At 51.9% G+C, this 17,650-nt stretch overlaps 1 protein-coding gene across 2 annotated transcripts in view; it reads right to left on the minus strand.

Annotated features, from left to right (window-relative positions):
* The window catches only part of TMCC3 (transmembrane and coiled-coil domain family 3), a 299,177-nt gene that overhangs the window by 57,252 nt on the left and 224,275 nt on the right, over positions 1-17,650 (minus strand). The window contains exon 1 of one of the 2 annotated variants that reach the window (XM_051845760.2): positions 17,297-17,535. The exons of the other annotated variant lie outside the window; for it this stretch is intronic. Within the exon in view, the coding sequence (XP_051701720.1) occupies positions 17,297-17,374 (78 nt within the window). The 5' untranslated portion in view covers positions 17,375-17,535. Of the gene's footprint in view, positions 1-17,296; positions 17,536-17,650 lie in introns of those variants that run through there. 2 annotated transcript variants of the gene reach the window in all.

Raw genomic sequence — 17,650 nt, forward strand, 5'->3', positions numbered from 1 at the left:
TGCCAGTTCTAGTCTCGGCTATTCCTCTTCTGATTCAGCTCTCTGCTATGCCCTGGGAAAGCAGTGGAAGATGGCCCAAGTCCTTGGGCCCCTGCACCCACGTGGGAGACCCGGAAGAAGCTCCAGGCTCCTGCCTTTGGATCGGCACTGCTCTGGCCGTTGCAGCCATCTGGGGAGTGAACCAGTGGATGGAAGATCTGTCTATACCTCTCTCTGTAACTCTTTCAAATAAACAAACATAAATCTTTAAAAAAAAAAAAACCCACACACACAAAAACATAAAACCATTCCATTCTCCATTTATTCAAAAAAATCAAAGCTCATTTGTCCCAAAACAGCAGCATGGCTCCAGAGCTCTCATTTGAAGTTCTTTCAAAATGAAAGTTTACTTAATAAAAAGAACTTAAACCGCCCCAGCACGTGCGGTGAGCTCTGCTTGGCGTCCACGCACATCCCACTGATAACCTGCTCAAGCCGCGAAGCCTCCGCGAGCACAGCACTCTGCCCAACGAAAGCACACGCACACCCTGGCAGTGCTCTCGGGCCAGGTGATGAAATGTCACCTGTTCCTCTCTGGGCCTGGATTCTGACCCCTATGTCGTGATCTCCTGCTCCCCCGGCTGATCTCCTGCTCCCCCGGCTGAGAGCGAGACCTGTGAGCCCAGTGGCACTTCGGCCCTGTGACTAAGTTATGTTATCTGCCAAAGGGATTTGCAGACATAACTGAGGTCCTCTTCAGGGGTGGGTCTGCCTTAGGTGAGCTTATCTGGCTGAGGGTGTGGGGACAGGGACAGCACGCCTGTCTGTTGGTTCACTCTTCAACAGCTGGGCTGTGGTGGAAGCCCAGCAGTTCTGAACTGTCACAGGCCACGGTGGGAGACAGGCGAATCTCGAGTAATCACAAGTGGGTGGATCCGGCCCCTAAAGACGGACAGCTCAGCGAGGCACCGGGGTCAGTGCAACCGGGAAGACAATGAAGCAGCAGCTTTTTACCTCCAAATCCGCAATCTTGAAATGCTCACTATAGAAACAGAAGTGACAAATGGACTCAGGTGGCAAACTCCGGTTACTAAGTGAGAGGGCTGCAGGCTTGCAGGTGGCCTGGGGCTGCTGAATCGGATACACGGGGCTCCTGCTCGCTCTCCCCAGCGGGATGTGGTGCTGAGGATGTTAATCTGAGGATTACTCATGGCAGCAGCTCTGGCCTGGGAAGTGACATTCTTTAGGCTGGAGCAGTTTTTGCAAATTGTGGAAGGGCAGGATTTTGTAACATTAAATAGAACTTGTTGAGAGGCACTTATTTGGTTCAAAACAAAACTGAAAGCCAGTTTATTTATTTATTTTTTTTTTAATTCACTCTCTCTCCCCTCTTTCAGCTTATCTTCCCTATGTTTTGGTCTTTCCTTACTGTAAGTGATACTGGAATCGCTCCTGTTTGAAAATGTCTAAATGCGTGAGCTAGAGTTTTCAAAATCCTCACTTCAAATTCCTGTGGGAGGGTGAGAGGCAGAGGGAAATCAACACAGAATAAAGGCACCACACTCAATCTTCTGAAAAAGCAAAAATTCATTAAAGTAGAAATTCATGAAAATAAAAGCCTGGTGCATATGGACAAGAGTGTATTTACTGAAAGGTAATTGCAAAAAAAAATATTAAAAACTGGGGCAACTATGTGGACATCTGAAAGGGAATCAAGTAAGTCTAACTGGTCCAAAGACTCAAATCAACAAAAATAAAAATCATACAAAATGCATTAGGAGAACATGGGTTTTTCTTGAATTTCAAAGTACAAAGGCCATTATTCTAAGAATGACACAAAACAGTAAGCCACCAAATGTTTTCTTCACAGCAAAGTCTGGTTAATATTTATTCAGTGCTTGCTATATGCTAGCTCTCTGCTCAGCACATGGAAAATATCCAATGAGTCGGTGTGACAGGCAGCCTAAGACGGCCCCTATATCATCATCTCCTGCTCCCCCGGCTGAGAGCGAGACCTGTGAGCACTTCAGCCCCGTGACTAAGTTATGTTATCTGCCAAAGGGATTTGCAGACATAACTGAGGTCCTCTTCAGGGGTGGGTCTGCCTTAGGTGAGCTTATTTAGCTGAGGGTGTGGGGACAGGGACAGCACGCCTGTCTGTTGGTTCACTCTTCAAATGCCTGCAACGGCTGGGCTGTGGTGGAAGCTGGAAGCTGTGAACTCAATCCAGGTCTCCCGCGTGGGTGGCAGGAACCCAAGGACTTGAGCCGATACTGCTGCCTCCTGGGGTCTGCATTAGCAACAAGCTGGACTCAGGAGTCATAGCTGGGTGTTGAACCCAGGTACTGCCAGGTGGGACATGAGCATCTTAATCCCTGGTGAAACACAAACCCCAATCAGACAAGTTCTTTAATCTGGGACAAGGGGAACGGTTAGCGGAGGGGTCGGGACGCTCGCTGGGACACCTGCATCCCCTATCAGAATACCTGTCTTTGAGTTCCAGCTCTGCTCCCCATTCCAGCTTCTTGCTAACATGCACCTTGGGAGACAGCAGGTACGGCTCGACTAGTTGTGTCCCTGTCACCCATGTGGGAGACCCAGATTAAACTCTCAGCTCTGGTCTCAGCCTGCTCCCAGCTGCAGCTGGCATTTGGTGAACGAACCAGCAGGTTGAGAGCCCTCCCGTGTCTGTCTGCCAAACAGATAAATGAAAAAGAAGCTCTAAGAAGTAAGAGACAAATACTCAAGAGACACTGTCCCACTCGCCTTGAAGAAGCAAAGCACCGTGTTTTGTATGGGGCCGCAGGGCAGGGAACAGTGGGCAGACCCTGGAGGTTGTGGGCCTCAGTCCTGTGTAGCTACACAGGGGTCGCCTGTGTAAACAACCAGCGAGCCAGAGGAAGGCTCCCAGGCCTCAGGTGGGACTGCAGTCCTGGCTGAACCTTGCTTTCAGGGTGCTGAGACTGAGCACAGGCTGAGGCAAGCTGCACCTGGACTCCGTGAGCTAATCAAAGGGTGGCGCTGTTCAGCTGTTGAGTCTGTAGTAATCTGTTATCACCTAGTCACGAATAACAAACATCTGACCTAGCAGTTACGTCATCGGTCAAGATGCCCACACGCCAAATGGCAGTGCCTGGGTTTGCCACCTCCCCTTCAGCTCCGGACACCAGTTTCTTCCTAACACAGACCCCGGGAGGCAGCAGTGACGACTCAAGCAGTTGGGCTCCTGGCATCCACATGGACTGAGACCCGGGCTGCGTTCCCAGCTCTCTGCTTTGGCCTGCCCCAGGCCCAGTTGCAGCTGCTGCAGACATTCGGGGAGTGAACCAGCAGATCGGAGCCCTCTCTGGCTCTATCTCGCAAATAAAACTGTAAAAATTAAAAAAAAAGTCACCAGTTTGCCCCTGTCAGAATGGCAAGAAGCAAACAACTTGGCACTCTATTGCGCTGGAAGGCACATGAGACTGGGCACGTTCGATGTTCGTCCATTACTGATCAACCATTACACCCAACAAAAGGGCAGTTTTGACCGCTGCTGCACCCTAACCCCTTGTGTCTGACACAGATCGGGTTCAGCAATGTATTTAAAATGCACATGGCCTTTGGCTGAGCAAGTCTGCTGTAAGGATTGGGCCTGTTGACCTTCATATGTGCAAAGAGAAGTCTCCTCAAGTCACTGTAGTGTCTGTAATAACCAAGGGCTGGAAGCAATACACATGTCCTTTATTAAGGCAGTGTTAATAAGTGCTGGAATAAGCACACACTGCAATCCTGTGCAGCAATGAAAACAAGGCAAATTAACCCGCGCTGATAGGGATCGCGAGAACATGTCCTCCTGCTGCTCAAGCCCCATCGTGCGATTTCCCAACATACCCGCATTCCCTCATTCCATCAGTATTTACAAAACCCCGCCTACATGCCGGGCTCCAGGCCTGGACAACAAGAACAAAACCACCCCTGCGAGAGAGGAGGGGGCAGGTGCCCACAGGTGCCGGGAGGAGGCGTGGGAATCCCCACGGGAAGAGACCACAGCTCGGGAGCACAGGGAGGGTCGGTGACAGACTGTGTCAGCCTACGAAGCGAGGACTCCATCCTGTTTGTTTACAGTAGCACAGCGACAAGACACGATGCAGAGCACACACTTAGTGTAAAGACAGAGGAGTGATCTGGCCGGAGAAGTGCGTATCTGGGGACCACCACTGATTTTATTAGAGCACTTTTACAATTGGCTGAGTCACCCAGGATGCGCCTCTCCCTCGGGGCCTGAACACGTGTTCACAGTCCCACAGACATGAACTGGGGCGGCATGAAGTCCTCCCGAACCATGCCAACTTACGGGATGGATCAAAAGGTTACATTCTGGTTAAGACATCACTTGCGATGCCCACATCCTATAGTGGAGGGCCTGGGATCCAGTCCTGCCTCCACTTCTGATCCCAGCTTCCTGCTAATGTGCGCTCTGGGAGGCAGCAGGTGATGGCTCAAGTACTTGGGTCTCTGCCACGTGGGAGACATGGACTGAGTTCTGGGATCTGGCTCTGTCCTGGCCCAGCCAAAGATGTTGCTGGTATTTGGGCAGCGTACTGGCAGACAGAAGGTCACACTGTCAAATAAATACAATTTTAAAGAAATAAATATTTATTTATTTGAGAGGTAGAATTACAGAGGGAGAGATCTTCTACCCACTGGTTCACTCCCCACATGGCTGCAGTAGCCGGAGCTGGGCCAATCTGAAGCCAGGAGCAAGGAGCTTCTTCCAGGTTTCCCAGGTGGATGCAGGGGCCCAAGGACTTGGACCATCTTCAACTGCTTTCCCAGGCCATCAGCTGGGAGCTGGATTGGAAGTGGAACAGCCAGGACTAGAACTGGTGCCCATATGCAATGCCTGCACTACATGCGGAGGCTTAACCTCCTATGCCACAGCACCGGCCTTCTAATAAACACAAATTAAAAGCAAAACAAAAACAGATCCTTAAGACCCCCCCCCACACACACACACCTGGACAAATACTCTGTACCACACCCCTTGCACTGGCTTCTCACCCAACGCTCAGGAACTGAATCAAGCAGCCTCAACTGCCGTTTCTTCAGTCCTGGGTGCTATTTAATCAGGCTTTGGAGCACTTTGCCTGACGCCAGTGCACAGACTGAACAGCTTTTACTGAATGGGCCTCACAACACTGGATAAATCAAAATCTATGCCAGCCAGTGATTCAGTCTCAAACAGAGGCCACCTGTTCCAATTTGGGAGACTAAAATAGCTCAGCCTTTGGGATGATCACATCTTCACAAAGCCAGAGAGAAGGGACTTCTGGCCCCCACATACTTGCACACTCCCGAGTGATCCAAGTGCTGAACCTTTCACGAGGGGCATGCTTTATTTTTGGACGAGAGCTTAGATCCACGTCTCTGTGAGAGGCTGCAGCTCAAGGCACAACTCAATTACAAACCTTAATCAGGTTCAACCTCAGGAAAACGCAGAGCTGATGTTTTCCCTCCACCCTATTTCTTCCAAAGAATTTCTTTCACCTGGGTGCTCCACTCATTCACCTGAGGGCCTCCACTGCCTCAGTTTCTCTCCGGTCCTCATGATGCAGGCACACAGCTTGGAGCCAGCACTGCCCACCACCTCCCTCCTCCAGGTGTTTCCATGCACACTAGACTGCCTTCCCATCCCAAGCAGGCTTCTGTCTGCCCATAGATCATTTCCATGAAGCTAAACCAACGGGCTGATACCTCATCTGGGACACAAAGGATTTAAAGTGGATTACAGGATGTACAGGGAACACTCGTACAGACGGTTCTGACTTAATTTTTTTTTTTTTTTTTTACTTTACAACTGTTCAATAGTGACACACACTCAGTAGCAACTACTTTGAATCTGGATCTTTCTCCAGGCTAGCAATGTGCCACCTGCTTCGCTCTCAAGGTGCTGGGTGGTAGCAGCAGCAACCACAGCTCCCAGGCAGCCCCACAGTCACGAGAACTGACTGTCAGAGAACTGACCGTCACTCTACGGTGTTGTCACTAACCTCTGAGGGCTGGAGGGTGAGGTTTGTTAACTGAAGATTAAAAAAAAAAAAAAAGACATTTAGTTGAAAGGCAGAGTGTCAGAGACAGAGAGACAGACAGACTTCTTCGATCACTGATTCACTCCCCAAACAGCCACAACAGCTGGGGCTGGGCCAGGCCAAAGCCATCCGGGTCTCCCACACAGATGGCAGGGGCCCAAGAACTTGGGGCATCTTCCACTGCTTCCCCAGGAGCATTCGCAGGGAACTGGATCAGAAGCAGAGCACGCAGGACTCAAACAAGTGCCCTGATATGAGAAGCTAGCTTTGCAAGTGGTAGCTTAACCCACTGCACAGTAACACTGTTCCCAAATGCATTTTTGACTTAGGATATTTTCAAATTCCCGGTAGACCCATCATAACATGAAAGTATCCTAAGATGAAAATGCATTTAAAACCCCTTATCTACCGAACCTCACAGCTGAGCAAAGTCTACCTGAAATGCATTCCAATCACATCCATTAGCCCACAGTCAGGCTGAATGACCTAACACAACGCTTATTTGATAGCAAAGTGCTGAATATCACACATTTGTTAAAGGCTGTACAGAATGTGAATGACAGAACAGTTGGATGGGACACTCTTGCACACCTGTAAGTCAAGGTCCAGCTGTGTGGGTAAGTACATGCGCACATGCACACACACTTAAAATCGGGCCAGCAGAAACAGAAGTTATAGAAGAAAGACAAGGGGTAGGCGCTGTGGTGTAGCGGGGTAAGCTGCCACCTGCAGCACCAGCATCCCACATGAGAGCTGGTCTGAGTCCCAGCCACTCCACTTCCAATCCAGCTCCCTGCAAGTGCACATGGGAAAGCTGTGGAAGACTCCCCAAGTTACTGGGCTCCTGAACCTATGTGGCAAGACCTAGATGGAGGCCCAGCCCCAGCTGTTGTGGCCATCTGGGGAGTGAACCAGAAGATGGAAGATGTCTGTCTTTGCCTTTCAAATAAATCCATCTTTAAAAAGAAAGCCAGTGGGTAGGCGGGAAGGAAAGAAGAGGAAACAATCCATAAAATTTCATTCAATTCTGTTGAAGTTTGGGTCTGAGTTTGGCCAAAAGAAAAAGGGAAACAATCCATGAAGGGGAAAAAAATGTGCCCAAGCATCTTTTAAGCCTCGGGCATAAAAATAAGCATCTCATAAAGAAATGAGGAGAAATGATACATGAGGAACACTGTGTTTCCTAAATGGCTCCCAATAGGACAAAAGCATTAATGCAGACTCATGGCAAGTAAGCGTATCCAATCCAGTGGATGTGGTCCAGGAGTCTCTGGCTCTACCAGCTCTCTCATTCCCCAGCACTAACTAATCCACTTCCCAAACTGGCACTGCAGGCCTCTAACTCAGACAACGTTTAGCGACAATCGTTAACACTGATCCATTAAAAGTAAGTCTAAGTTTCAAGGAGTGAACTTAGAAATATTAAATAACCGCACAGGTGAAGGACGCTACGTGTAGGATGTGCGGGAATGACTTAAGTTTGGGGAACTCAGTGGCGAACCAGGAGTGACTCAACTTCAGAACAGACGCTCTCTGGTACTGGTTTGCTAACTCCACTGCGCACAACTGCTCAGGCGGCTGCAAGAGCTGACACCCAAGTTGGATGCCGGAGTCCCTCCCTAATTTAACCCTTCGCCCTATTCCTCAAAACCAGAGATTCACTAAGAGATGCCGCAGGAATAACCAACGGAAAGGTGGCTGAGCAACATGCAAGAGGTAAACCAGAGGCGTGGTGGGTGTGGGGGTGACGGGGGACATCCCAGGCCTCCGGGCTGTATGGGAAAGTGGGAGAGACTCAGAGGATGAGCAGGTCCAACACACCCGGGGAGCACCAATATGGACAAGTCCTGGATGATGCGCTAACACTCACACTTGACTCTGGGGCCCTCAAGTCACGCAGAAGTCAGAGACTCACCCTCAGGGGATGCAGCAGTGGGGACTGGCGCTAGGCGCTGCATCTCAGCAGGCCGCTGGCCTCTAGGCCTGTCTTCCCCCACTGTTGGAGCAGGTGACTGTTCCTTTGGCCAAGAACTAAATGAGGTTTTTAGCTTGGGTACAAAAAGTATATCCAGGTTGGGCATCCCTAATCCAAAATCTGAAATGTTCCAAAATTTTTTTTGAGCACCAACATGACAAGTGGAAAATTCCACACCTGGCCTCAAGTTGCAGTCAAAACACGGGCACACTGACTGCACTGTGTAAGGTAACTCCAGCTATGTGATTACAAGATATAAATGTCACACTTAGACTTGGGTCCCATCTCCAAGCGGATACACTAATAGCCAAAAATTAAAAAAAAAAAAAAAAAACAAAACAAAAAACCTGAAATCCAAATCACTCCTGGCTCCCCACAGTATCCCTTCCAGTAAGGACTACTCAACATGCGTACTAAAAACACCTGGTGCTGGAAGAGGCTCTGAGAGACTCACAGGCCCAGAGAGCTTCAGAGGCGACGGCAGACTCACGCTGAGGTCTACGTTAGATGTACGGATGATGCAGGCCACAGCCTGGGCTCCTGCACACTTCTCACCCCACATCCTACCCCAGCCAGTCAAAGGTCAAAACAAGGACGGACTCGTCTCACAGAACTATCCTGGAAAAATGAACACACCAAAGCAGACCTTGGAAAAAACCCTTTTTCGAAGTATCGGTATCTAGTGTAGCCAAATAGGTCCAGACATGAACTGGCACCCCTCCTCACTCCAGCTCTCCCCCAAGTCTGGAATTCCGAAGGATAACTCAATCACTTGGATACAACTTTTCCCCCAGAAAACTCAAAACTTTTATTTATTTTATTTGAAAGAGCTTTCACCTGTGCTGGTTTATGCCCCAAGTGCCCGCAACAGCTGGAGCAGAGCCAGGAGAAAGCCGGGAGCCTAGAACACAACCCAGGTCTCTCGTGTGGCGGCACGGACCCAGGAACTCAGCCATCACCTGCTGCCTCCCAGGGTGCACATTAACAAGAAACTGGAATCAGGAGTGCTGGGACTTGAGGCCAGGCACCCCACAGTGGGATGCAGGTATCTCAATGGCCGTACTAAATGCCTGCCACTCAAAACATTTAAATTCCTCCATCGATTATTTCCTTACTGAAAGTAATGTTAAATTTTCATTCTACCTAATTTGAGATGTTTAGCCCATTAAAACTTAATAATTAACTTGATATTTATAAATACTTAAAGCAATAATCCTTTAAGGAATTCTTTAGGGTAGAAAACAATAGCAAAAGGGTTAGTCCCAATCAATCTATATCAATTACATAATTTTACTGGTTATAGTCTGATGTTTTCATTTTTTTGCAAAATTGTCACAGGCATTTTATTACTTTATTTGAAAGGCAGAGAGAAAGAGATTGATCTGTCTTCCATACTGCTTCACTCCCCAAATGACTGCAACAGCCAAGACCAGCCCAAGCCAGAAGCTTTATCCCAGTCTCCCACATGGGTGGCAGGGACCCAAGGACTTGATCCTTCACCTGCGCAGTAGCAGGAAGCTGGACTGGAAGCAGAGTGGGACTCAATCCCAGGCACTCCAATATGAGATGTGGGCATCCCAAGAGGTAGCATACTTGGCTGGGCCACAACACTCAGCCCCCATTTCTACTTCTGCAACTGGAATGATCTGGGTGTCTCAAGCCCCTCCCAGTTAACACGGTAACACCTTTGGGTCTAACTTCCCAGGGACTAGACACCCATGCCTTCAATCCAGCAAGCCATGGCCCCACAGGGAGTCTGGGTGTGGCCACAGGGCTACTGTTCTCTTAAGTTGTTCCAAACCACCCTCAGCACAGCCTCTTCCCAGCCCCTTAGACCTGATGCAAGCTGAGGACCGGTCATTTATGGTGTGGGTGTGGCTTCCTGAGGGGACCTGGCCTAAATGGCCTATCAGGAAGCAGTTCTCAAGAAGGCGTGGTCTCTGGAACAAAGGCAGAGTGCTGGAAATCATACCCATGGTCTCCACTTGACTGCAGTTCCAGTCCACAGTGTGTGGCTGGCTATGCCACCAGGTGTTTTGCCGTGGCTCCTCTCCCATCGGAGTATCAACGGCGCACCTGGCAGGTGCTGGCACAGAAGAGCACTTTCTATACGTGTTACATCCTTCAATTCTAAAATCCGTCCTTTGCAAAAAGGCAATTTCAGTAACTCGCCACAGGCACCCTATGGATACTCGTCGGACACAGGTGCCTCAGATCTGGCCCTTTTGGCCTCGTGCCCCTCAGGGGAGCCTCTCAGAGCAATGCCCCTTGTGGAGGGATTTCACAAGAACACCACCCGGAGACCGATTACATGCCCCGAGAGAACAGAAGGTGTGGACACGTGGGCCGGTCGTGGATCTACCGAGGAGACCGGAGTCTGCGGGCTCGTTCTGAACTCACGGCCACAGGGAAGAACTGAGCTCTTCCACAGTTCGCTCTCCAGAAACCGAGTTTCAGGCTAAAAGTTTCAGGTTCTTCAAGGACTTTCAGTCATGAGCTTACTGAACGGCCTTTAAGACTTCCCTAAACTACCAGCAAAATCCCCACAGCCAAAGAGTTATAAAAAAATCCACCAAGGGGGCGGGGGGCGTTGTGATGCAGCAGGTTGTGCGGCCACTTGCAGCGCCAGCATCCTGACAGAGCGCTGGTTCAAGTCCTGGCTGCTCCATTTTCAATCCAGCTCCCTGCTGACGCACCTGGAAAGGCAGGAGACAGCGGCCCCCGCCACCCACGTGGGAGACCGTGAGGGAGTTCCTGCCTCCTGCTTCAGCCCAGTCCAGACCTGGTGTCAACGGCCATCTGGGGGGTGAAGAGAGGATGGAAGATCTTTTTCTTTGTCTCTCCCTCTTACTCTGCCTTTCCAATCAATAAAGATTTTTAAATAAAAATTTTTTTAAAAAATTGAGAATCCATCATTCTGTATGATTCATTCACAAATGTTTGCTGGGACATATGACTACATGCAAGGGACTGGTAGAGCATGTTCCGCGAGAATGCAGAGCGTACCATTTGTCAAGTCTCCCTGAAGAGGCCATGCACCTGCAGCACGGAGCACCCGCCTGGTCTGTGAAGACTGGGCAACCCGCCGGTGCTCATCACACACGCAGAGAGGGAACAGGCTACGCATCAGGCTCTGCATTAGACCTGGGTTCAAATCCTAGCTCCAACAGCGTTTCCTAATCACCACAAGACCTTGGACAACGATTAACCAGTGTGGACCTTGGCCTTCTTGTCTGTACTGTGAAAGTGTAAGTAGGGCATTACGAGGATCAAGGAGATAGTGTATCTGAAGTGTTAACATCTCTGCTATAGGAAGCAGTTGGTACACGAGGAACTATCTATCTATTACTGCATTATTTCCACACGTTCTTATGCCTTTTTTTCAAAATTTACTTATTTATTTATTTGAAAGGCAGAGTTACAGACAGAGGAAAAGATGGACAGAGAAGTCTTCCATCTGCTAGTTCCCTTCCCAAAGGGCCGCGAAGGCAGAGCTGGGACTATCCGAAGCCAGGAGCATCTTCCGGGTCTCAAACGTGGGTGGCAGGAACCCAGTGGGCTTCGGCCATCTTCCACTGCTTTCCCAGGCCGTTAGCCGGGAGGTAGATGGGAAGTGGAGCAGCTGGGACTTGAACCAGTGCCCATATAGGATGCCGGCACTGCAGGTGGAGGCTTAACCTAGTATACCACAACGCCGGATCCTCTTGTGTGTTTGTTTTGTTTTGTTTTGTTTTTTTTACAGAGAAATAACCAACAACTTATACTGTTTCCCTTCAGGCAGCATCTTCCCCAGTGGACAGAAGCAGCTGGATCAGGCACAAACCATACATCCTCATGTTCCTTTTCCAAGGCGTGCGAAATTCTCCTTCTGAATCACAGCTCCGTGATTCACGGTTCTCTCTTCCTTTTCTCTCAGCACCCCTCTCCACTGAAAACACAAACAATGAAGCAGCAGCAGGGCTGAACGCTGCAGGCTCTCCTTAGGTCAAGGTGTGGGCCATTTCCACGGAGGACGGGCTGCTTTCTGTGCCCAGCACCAGCCCTGGAAACTCAGGCACAGGGTCTGAAGCAGAACGCCTCCCAGGCCCCAGCGTGGCCGCAGCTGTCTCAGCGCTCCATGTCGGGGCCACAGGCGGGTGTGCTGGTGGCAGCTGGCAACCGCTTCTCCAGCAGGCACACAGCAAGGCATGGCTTACAGGACACACACCCCATCATGGATCTACCGGCTTTGCTGGAAGACACTCACCATCTTTTACAGTCTCCTTAATGAACTCTCCAGGCTGAAACAAATCACTGTCAACAGTACCCACAGACGACCCAGGTGACTACGTCGTGGGGTCAGCGTCACCTGCAGAAGTCTGTCTGTGCTCACCCCGTGTTCTACCTGGGGAGTGAGCATGCAATCAACTTGGGACTGAGCTGTGAGAAGGGCCACGGCATCCTCTGCTTCTCGGTGGCCCTGGGCATTCCTCACCGTGCAACCGTGCATCTTATTTACAAACCCTTCGACACTTACAGACGTACTGCAGGTGGCAGCCATGCTCGACCCCAGGGTCTATTTCAGATGCTGGAGACGTGAGTACTTACCACCACTGCCTCCCGTGAAAGACAAGGACGGCACCAGGGAGCCCCAGTACAATTAAGATGCGCCACTGGGTATTAAGCTTCCAGAGACACCATCGCTACCTGGAATAGCAGCTGGCACACAGAAAATACTCAATAATAATCTGAACAAATGAAGCCTCTTGCTATCCAAGTGCCAGTGTCTGCCTACAAACACCTGCTGACAGAAAGCACAGAAGCAATCAATGTGATGGGCAACACAGGAGGAAGCACAAAATGCTGGAGAAGTCAACACTTCGCAAAATTAGCCGGGTCCAAGGCTGCCGGGTCCAAGGCCACACCAGCAGCAAGCAAGCAGCACTAGTGCAACACCCTCCTTCTGGGCACCTGCCTTTGATCAGGGCGGGCCCGTATGGAAAAATAATCTGGTCCGTGCACGTGGGGTGGAACAGAAGCTAGTGCGTGTCTAAAGTGTCTAGGGTGGGAGACGACCAGGGGACATGGGAGGAAGGAACCAATTCCATAGAGAAGTCAAAGGCCCAGTGACGTTGCTGACAGAGGTACTCCATGCAGCAGTTCTGATTAGTGGTGGCACCAAAGAACAACAGGGAAAAGATGCACCTTCCGTGTGGACGAGGACGGAGAACGCTGGAGCGCACGCTCTCCCGTGTCAGACTCATGATCGCTCCCACAAGCCTGGAGGCTCGGTGGCCTGGGGCCCTGCACACTGCCTGCCTGACCTGCAGCCCCGACTGCCCACTGCCACAGCAGGTGGCTGATGGGGGCACTTTGGAACATTTAACAGAAGAACAAAAAATTGATTCACACAGAATTGGTTAACAAAAATCAGCCACTGTATAGAAAGGAGACTGCCTGTATCCTCACAAAGTCGAAAGGGTTGCACTATCTAGGGCGTGGGGAAGAAAAAGGATTCTATTCATATACATTCTTTCTTTCCAGAGAGAGATTATGTGCACCAAGTTAACAAGTACCTTTTCTGAGTTTTACAAAGACGACGCTTACAACTATGAATGATCCTGACTTGTCAGCTTGGAGACAGCCACAAATCTCACTAGTTACATCTTCACTAGGTTAGTCCACCTGGCTGTAAAAACAGATGTCAGTGCCGTTAAAACAGTACACTGGCGTGTTATTATTCCAGCCGCAAAGGCCTGAACAAACCCAGCGTGAGAGAGATGCGTTTCCCCTGTTATCTCGACAGGGTATAAATTTTGAATTTAAGAACTGACCATTCAATTACCAGGAATTTGGTATCACAGTCTCAGCCCCATCCTGGGAGGGAACTGAGAACCCCTGATAGTTTAATCAACTCTTCCATGCACTGCTCATTAGCGGTTTTAGGGGAGCTAATTTACCCAATGTGTTCGCCTAATGGTTCTTTGCAAACCCTGGACCAGGGGCTGGCACTGGCTTTCGGTGGCTTAAGTCTCTGCCTGCGACATCACCACCCCCTATCCGAGACTGGCTTGAGTCCTGGCTGCTCTGCTTCTCATCCAGCTCTCAGCTAATGGTGCCTGGAAGGCAGCCGAAGACGGTCCAGGTACCTGGGGCCCTGCATCCACAAAGGAGGCCCAGATGGAGTTCTTGGCTCCAGGCTTTGGCCTGGCCCAGCCCCATCCATTGCAGCCATCTGGGGGGGATGAACCAATAGATGGAAGGTCTCCTAAATAAATCAATTTTATTTAAAACATGGAACCCTAGGATAACTTGGTATTTTCCTTTTGCATCATATACTTCCAAGGTCTAAGCAAACAGTCTCTATGGTTGCACCTGAGTTCCACAAAACACGAACCAGGATCACCTAACGGGATGCACACTTTGTGCACGGGGAACGGCTGCTTTCTTCCCTTCACTATAGAAGCCTGGAGGGCAGACTCAAGCTTACGTCACCTGCTCCTGAGCAAAGTTCTTAGGAGTCCATAAAATCTCACTGGTTGGCAGCAGTGGCCAAGACACCTTCATCTCTCATCCGAGTGCATGGGTTACATTCCAGACTCCGGGTCCTAACTCCAGCTTCCCACTGATGAGTCCCTGGGAGGATCTGCATACAACCAGGTGCACGCCACCCACGGGGAGACCCGGATGGAGATGTGGCCTCTCAGCTTCAGCCATCCCTGCCAGCTGTGTAGGCAACTGGGGAATGAACCTCTGGATGGGAATTCTGTCTCTGCAGCTCAAATAATTTGTTTAAATATCGCTAACTCTCCCCGATTTCTCACTGTCTGATTTCTTCTAGTCCTCATTAGCTCTTACTTGACCAATATACTGATTTAGGGTAATCAGTACAGTTGTCTAACTCCGTCTTAATAAACAGTCTGTTTTAAAAAATCAAGTGCCTTGGGCCATTGCTTGATATTCAGCCCAGTAGTTAAGATGATACTTAGGATACTCATGCCCCATACGAGAGTGCCTAGGTTTGAGCCCAGGCCCTGCTCAAGAACACTCTGGGAGGTAGCAGGTGATGGCTCCAAGTAACTGGGTCCCCGCCACCCACATGGGAGAGCTGGATGGAATTCCAGGCTTCTGCCTTCAACCAGGATCAGCCACAGCTGTTGCTGACATTTAGGGAGTGAACCAGCAAATGGAAGCTCGCCCTCCCTGCCTCTCCAACAGAAATTAAAAATCAAGCATCTCCACAAAACAAAGCAGTTTAGCAGGTGGATTATCCTCAGCTGACTTTTAAAGAAAACACGCCCCTTCACTCGGGGCTTTCCCCCAGAAGATGGCCATGGGCAATGGAGCAAAGCAGGTGCAAGCCCAGTCTGCAGTTAGGCTACCCGTCGGCTTTATCACCCTCTAGCTAAGCAGCTGAGACGCAGCGTTTCAGATTATGAAGAGTGTTTCGGAAGCAGTGTTGTGTTCTGCCATGTCACTTAAATGAGCTAACAGGCCACCCGTCTCTTGAAGATTATTAACCTCATGGTTAGTACAAAGATCATCACACCCGTGACAAAGGACACTGGGCTTCCAAGTTTTATGGCCTGAAACTGCTCCTGTCAACAGCAACATTAACTTTATAGCATCCCCCAATTACAAATGCATTAGACAAGACCTTTTCCCTCAGTTCACTGTTAGCTGGCGGTCACCTGTCAAGTGTAACTAAACATCTCTCACGGTTTCTTCCCAAATGGAGTTTCTGGCTATCTTCATACCAAGTTGTTATGAAACTTAAAAAAAAAGTTATTTTTCATCTGCTTGCAAGGCAGAGTGATGAAGAGGAGACAGATCTTCCACGTACTGGGGCATTTCAGGACACAAGGGCTGGCCAGGCCTAAGCCAGGAAGACAGAACTCCATCAAGGTCTCCCACGTGGGTGACAGGGAACCAGGCATTTGGGCCATCACCCGCTGACTCCCAGGATGCATCAGCAGGAAGCTGGAAACAGTGCAGCCAAGGCTCAAACGGGCATCCTAAGCGGCTGCTTATCCCACTGCACCACAACACCCAGCCCCCTAAACTTTTAAACAAAGTGCAAAAATAAGAGAATGGGAACGAGTGGGAGAGCAGAGCAGACTGGGTGCAGGAAGACAGTGCACTAAATATATTTAACCTGTAAAAACTTAAACCACTCTGTTAAATGAACAGACGCTGAAGAAAAAAAAGGGGGGGGGGGTGGGAGAGGCAACAGGGAAATATCCCAAGGGCTCACGATTTCCTCTGTGGGCCAACGCATTTTGACTTCCAATTAGGACGGACAACCAAACCCCGCACGGTCCTAGGAGCCACTGAGGCCGCCGTTCCCAACACGTGCGCGTCGCGGTCCCGCAGGTGGCAGGCGGGGATGGGAGGACGGCCCCGCGCACGCGTGCACCTCACACAGGCAGGCTGCCACGCACCTGCCCAGCCCCGGGACCAGCCAAGAACCATTCCAGGTCCGTCCCGCCGGAGCGCCTTGGCGGCGCTGCCTTCGCCAAGGGCGGGCCGGCGGCTGCAGCCTCGACGGCTGACAGCCCCGGGAGGGCAGAGGTTTCCCGGGAGACCGGCGCTCCCGGCTGCGGCCTCCGTGTCTACGCCGCCGAAGCGCTCTCTCCACGGCTCGTCTCCGCAGCTCGCTCAGAGGCAGCTATTTTCGCCCACAGCCAAAATCAGCAACAGCAAATTACGCTGCAAACAATGGCGAGGGCGCCTGCTCCGCACGGCTCAAACTCCGGGAGGCAGCGCGAAGAAGACTCCGACTTCCACAGGGGCCCGGCCCGGCCGCCGCCTCCCGCGCTCTGGCCGCCCACCGCGCGCGCGCCTCGGGCCACCCGGGGGCTGGGGGACCCGGTGGTGGCCCCTGGTGACCAGCACGAGGGTGGCGGTGCGGGGAGGCCGGGACCCCGCGGACGCACTCGCGAGCGCTCGGGATCCCCCGGCGTCCAGCGCCGCGCGGCGGGCGCTCCCTGGCGGGGACGAAGGCGGAGCGCGGGCCGTCTGGGAGAGCCCGCGTTGCCCGCAGCGCGCCGGGACTGAGGGGCGGCGGAGGGCAGGGGCGCGGCGGTCCGGCCTCGGCTCTGCCCGGGACCCCGGCGGCGCAGGCCCCTCTCCGACGCCCCCTACCCTGTCCGAGTCGGGGAAGCCCACCGCGACCGCAGCACGGCGAGCGGGCAGGCGGCCCAAGAGTTAGGGAACGCCAAGCCTGCGCCCCGGCCCCCGGCGCGTTCCGCGGCCCCGCCGCCGCCGCCGCCGCCCCCCGCGCGACTCTCACCCGGCTCTTGCAGCGGTGGTGCCGGCCGGGGTCCGAGCAGGTCCGGTCCACGGTGAGCGCCGTGTCGCTGCCCGGCATCTCGGCTCTCGGGCAGGCAACTTTGCCGTGTGGCGCGGCCGCACCGCCGCGAGCTGCGGGCCGTGCTCCGGCTGGCGCGGGGGAGCCGCGGCCGAGGGGGCGGCGCGGGCGGCTGCAGCTGCCGCCGACACCCGCGCGGCCGCCCTGCGCCGCCGCCACCGCCGCCGGGGGCCGGGAGGCGGGGCCGAGCCCGAGCCTCCGCCCCGCCCCGCGCCCCGCCCCGCTCCCGCCCCGTGCCGGACCCCGTGCCCAGGTGCTGACCGCTTCCCCAGGTGC

The sequence above is a fragment of the Oryctolagus cuniculus genome, chromosome 11 (genome assembly GCF_964237555.1).
Source record: "Oryctolagus cuniculus chromosome 11, mOryCun1.1, whole genome shotgun sequence".
NCBI lineage: Eukaryota > Metazoa > Chordata > Mammalia > Lagomorpha > Leporidae > Oryctolagus > Oryctolagus cuniculus.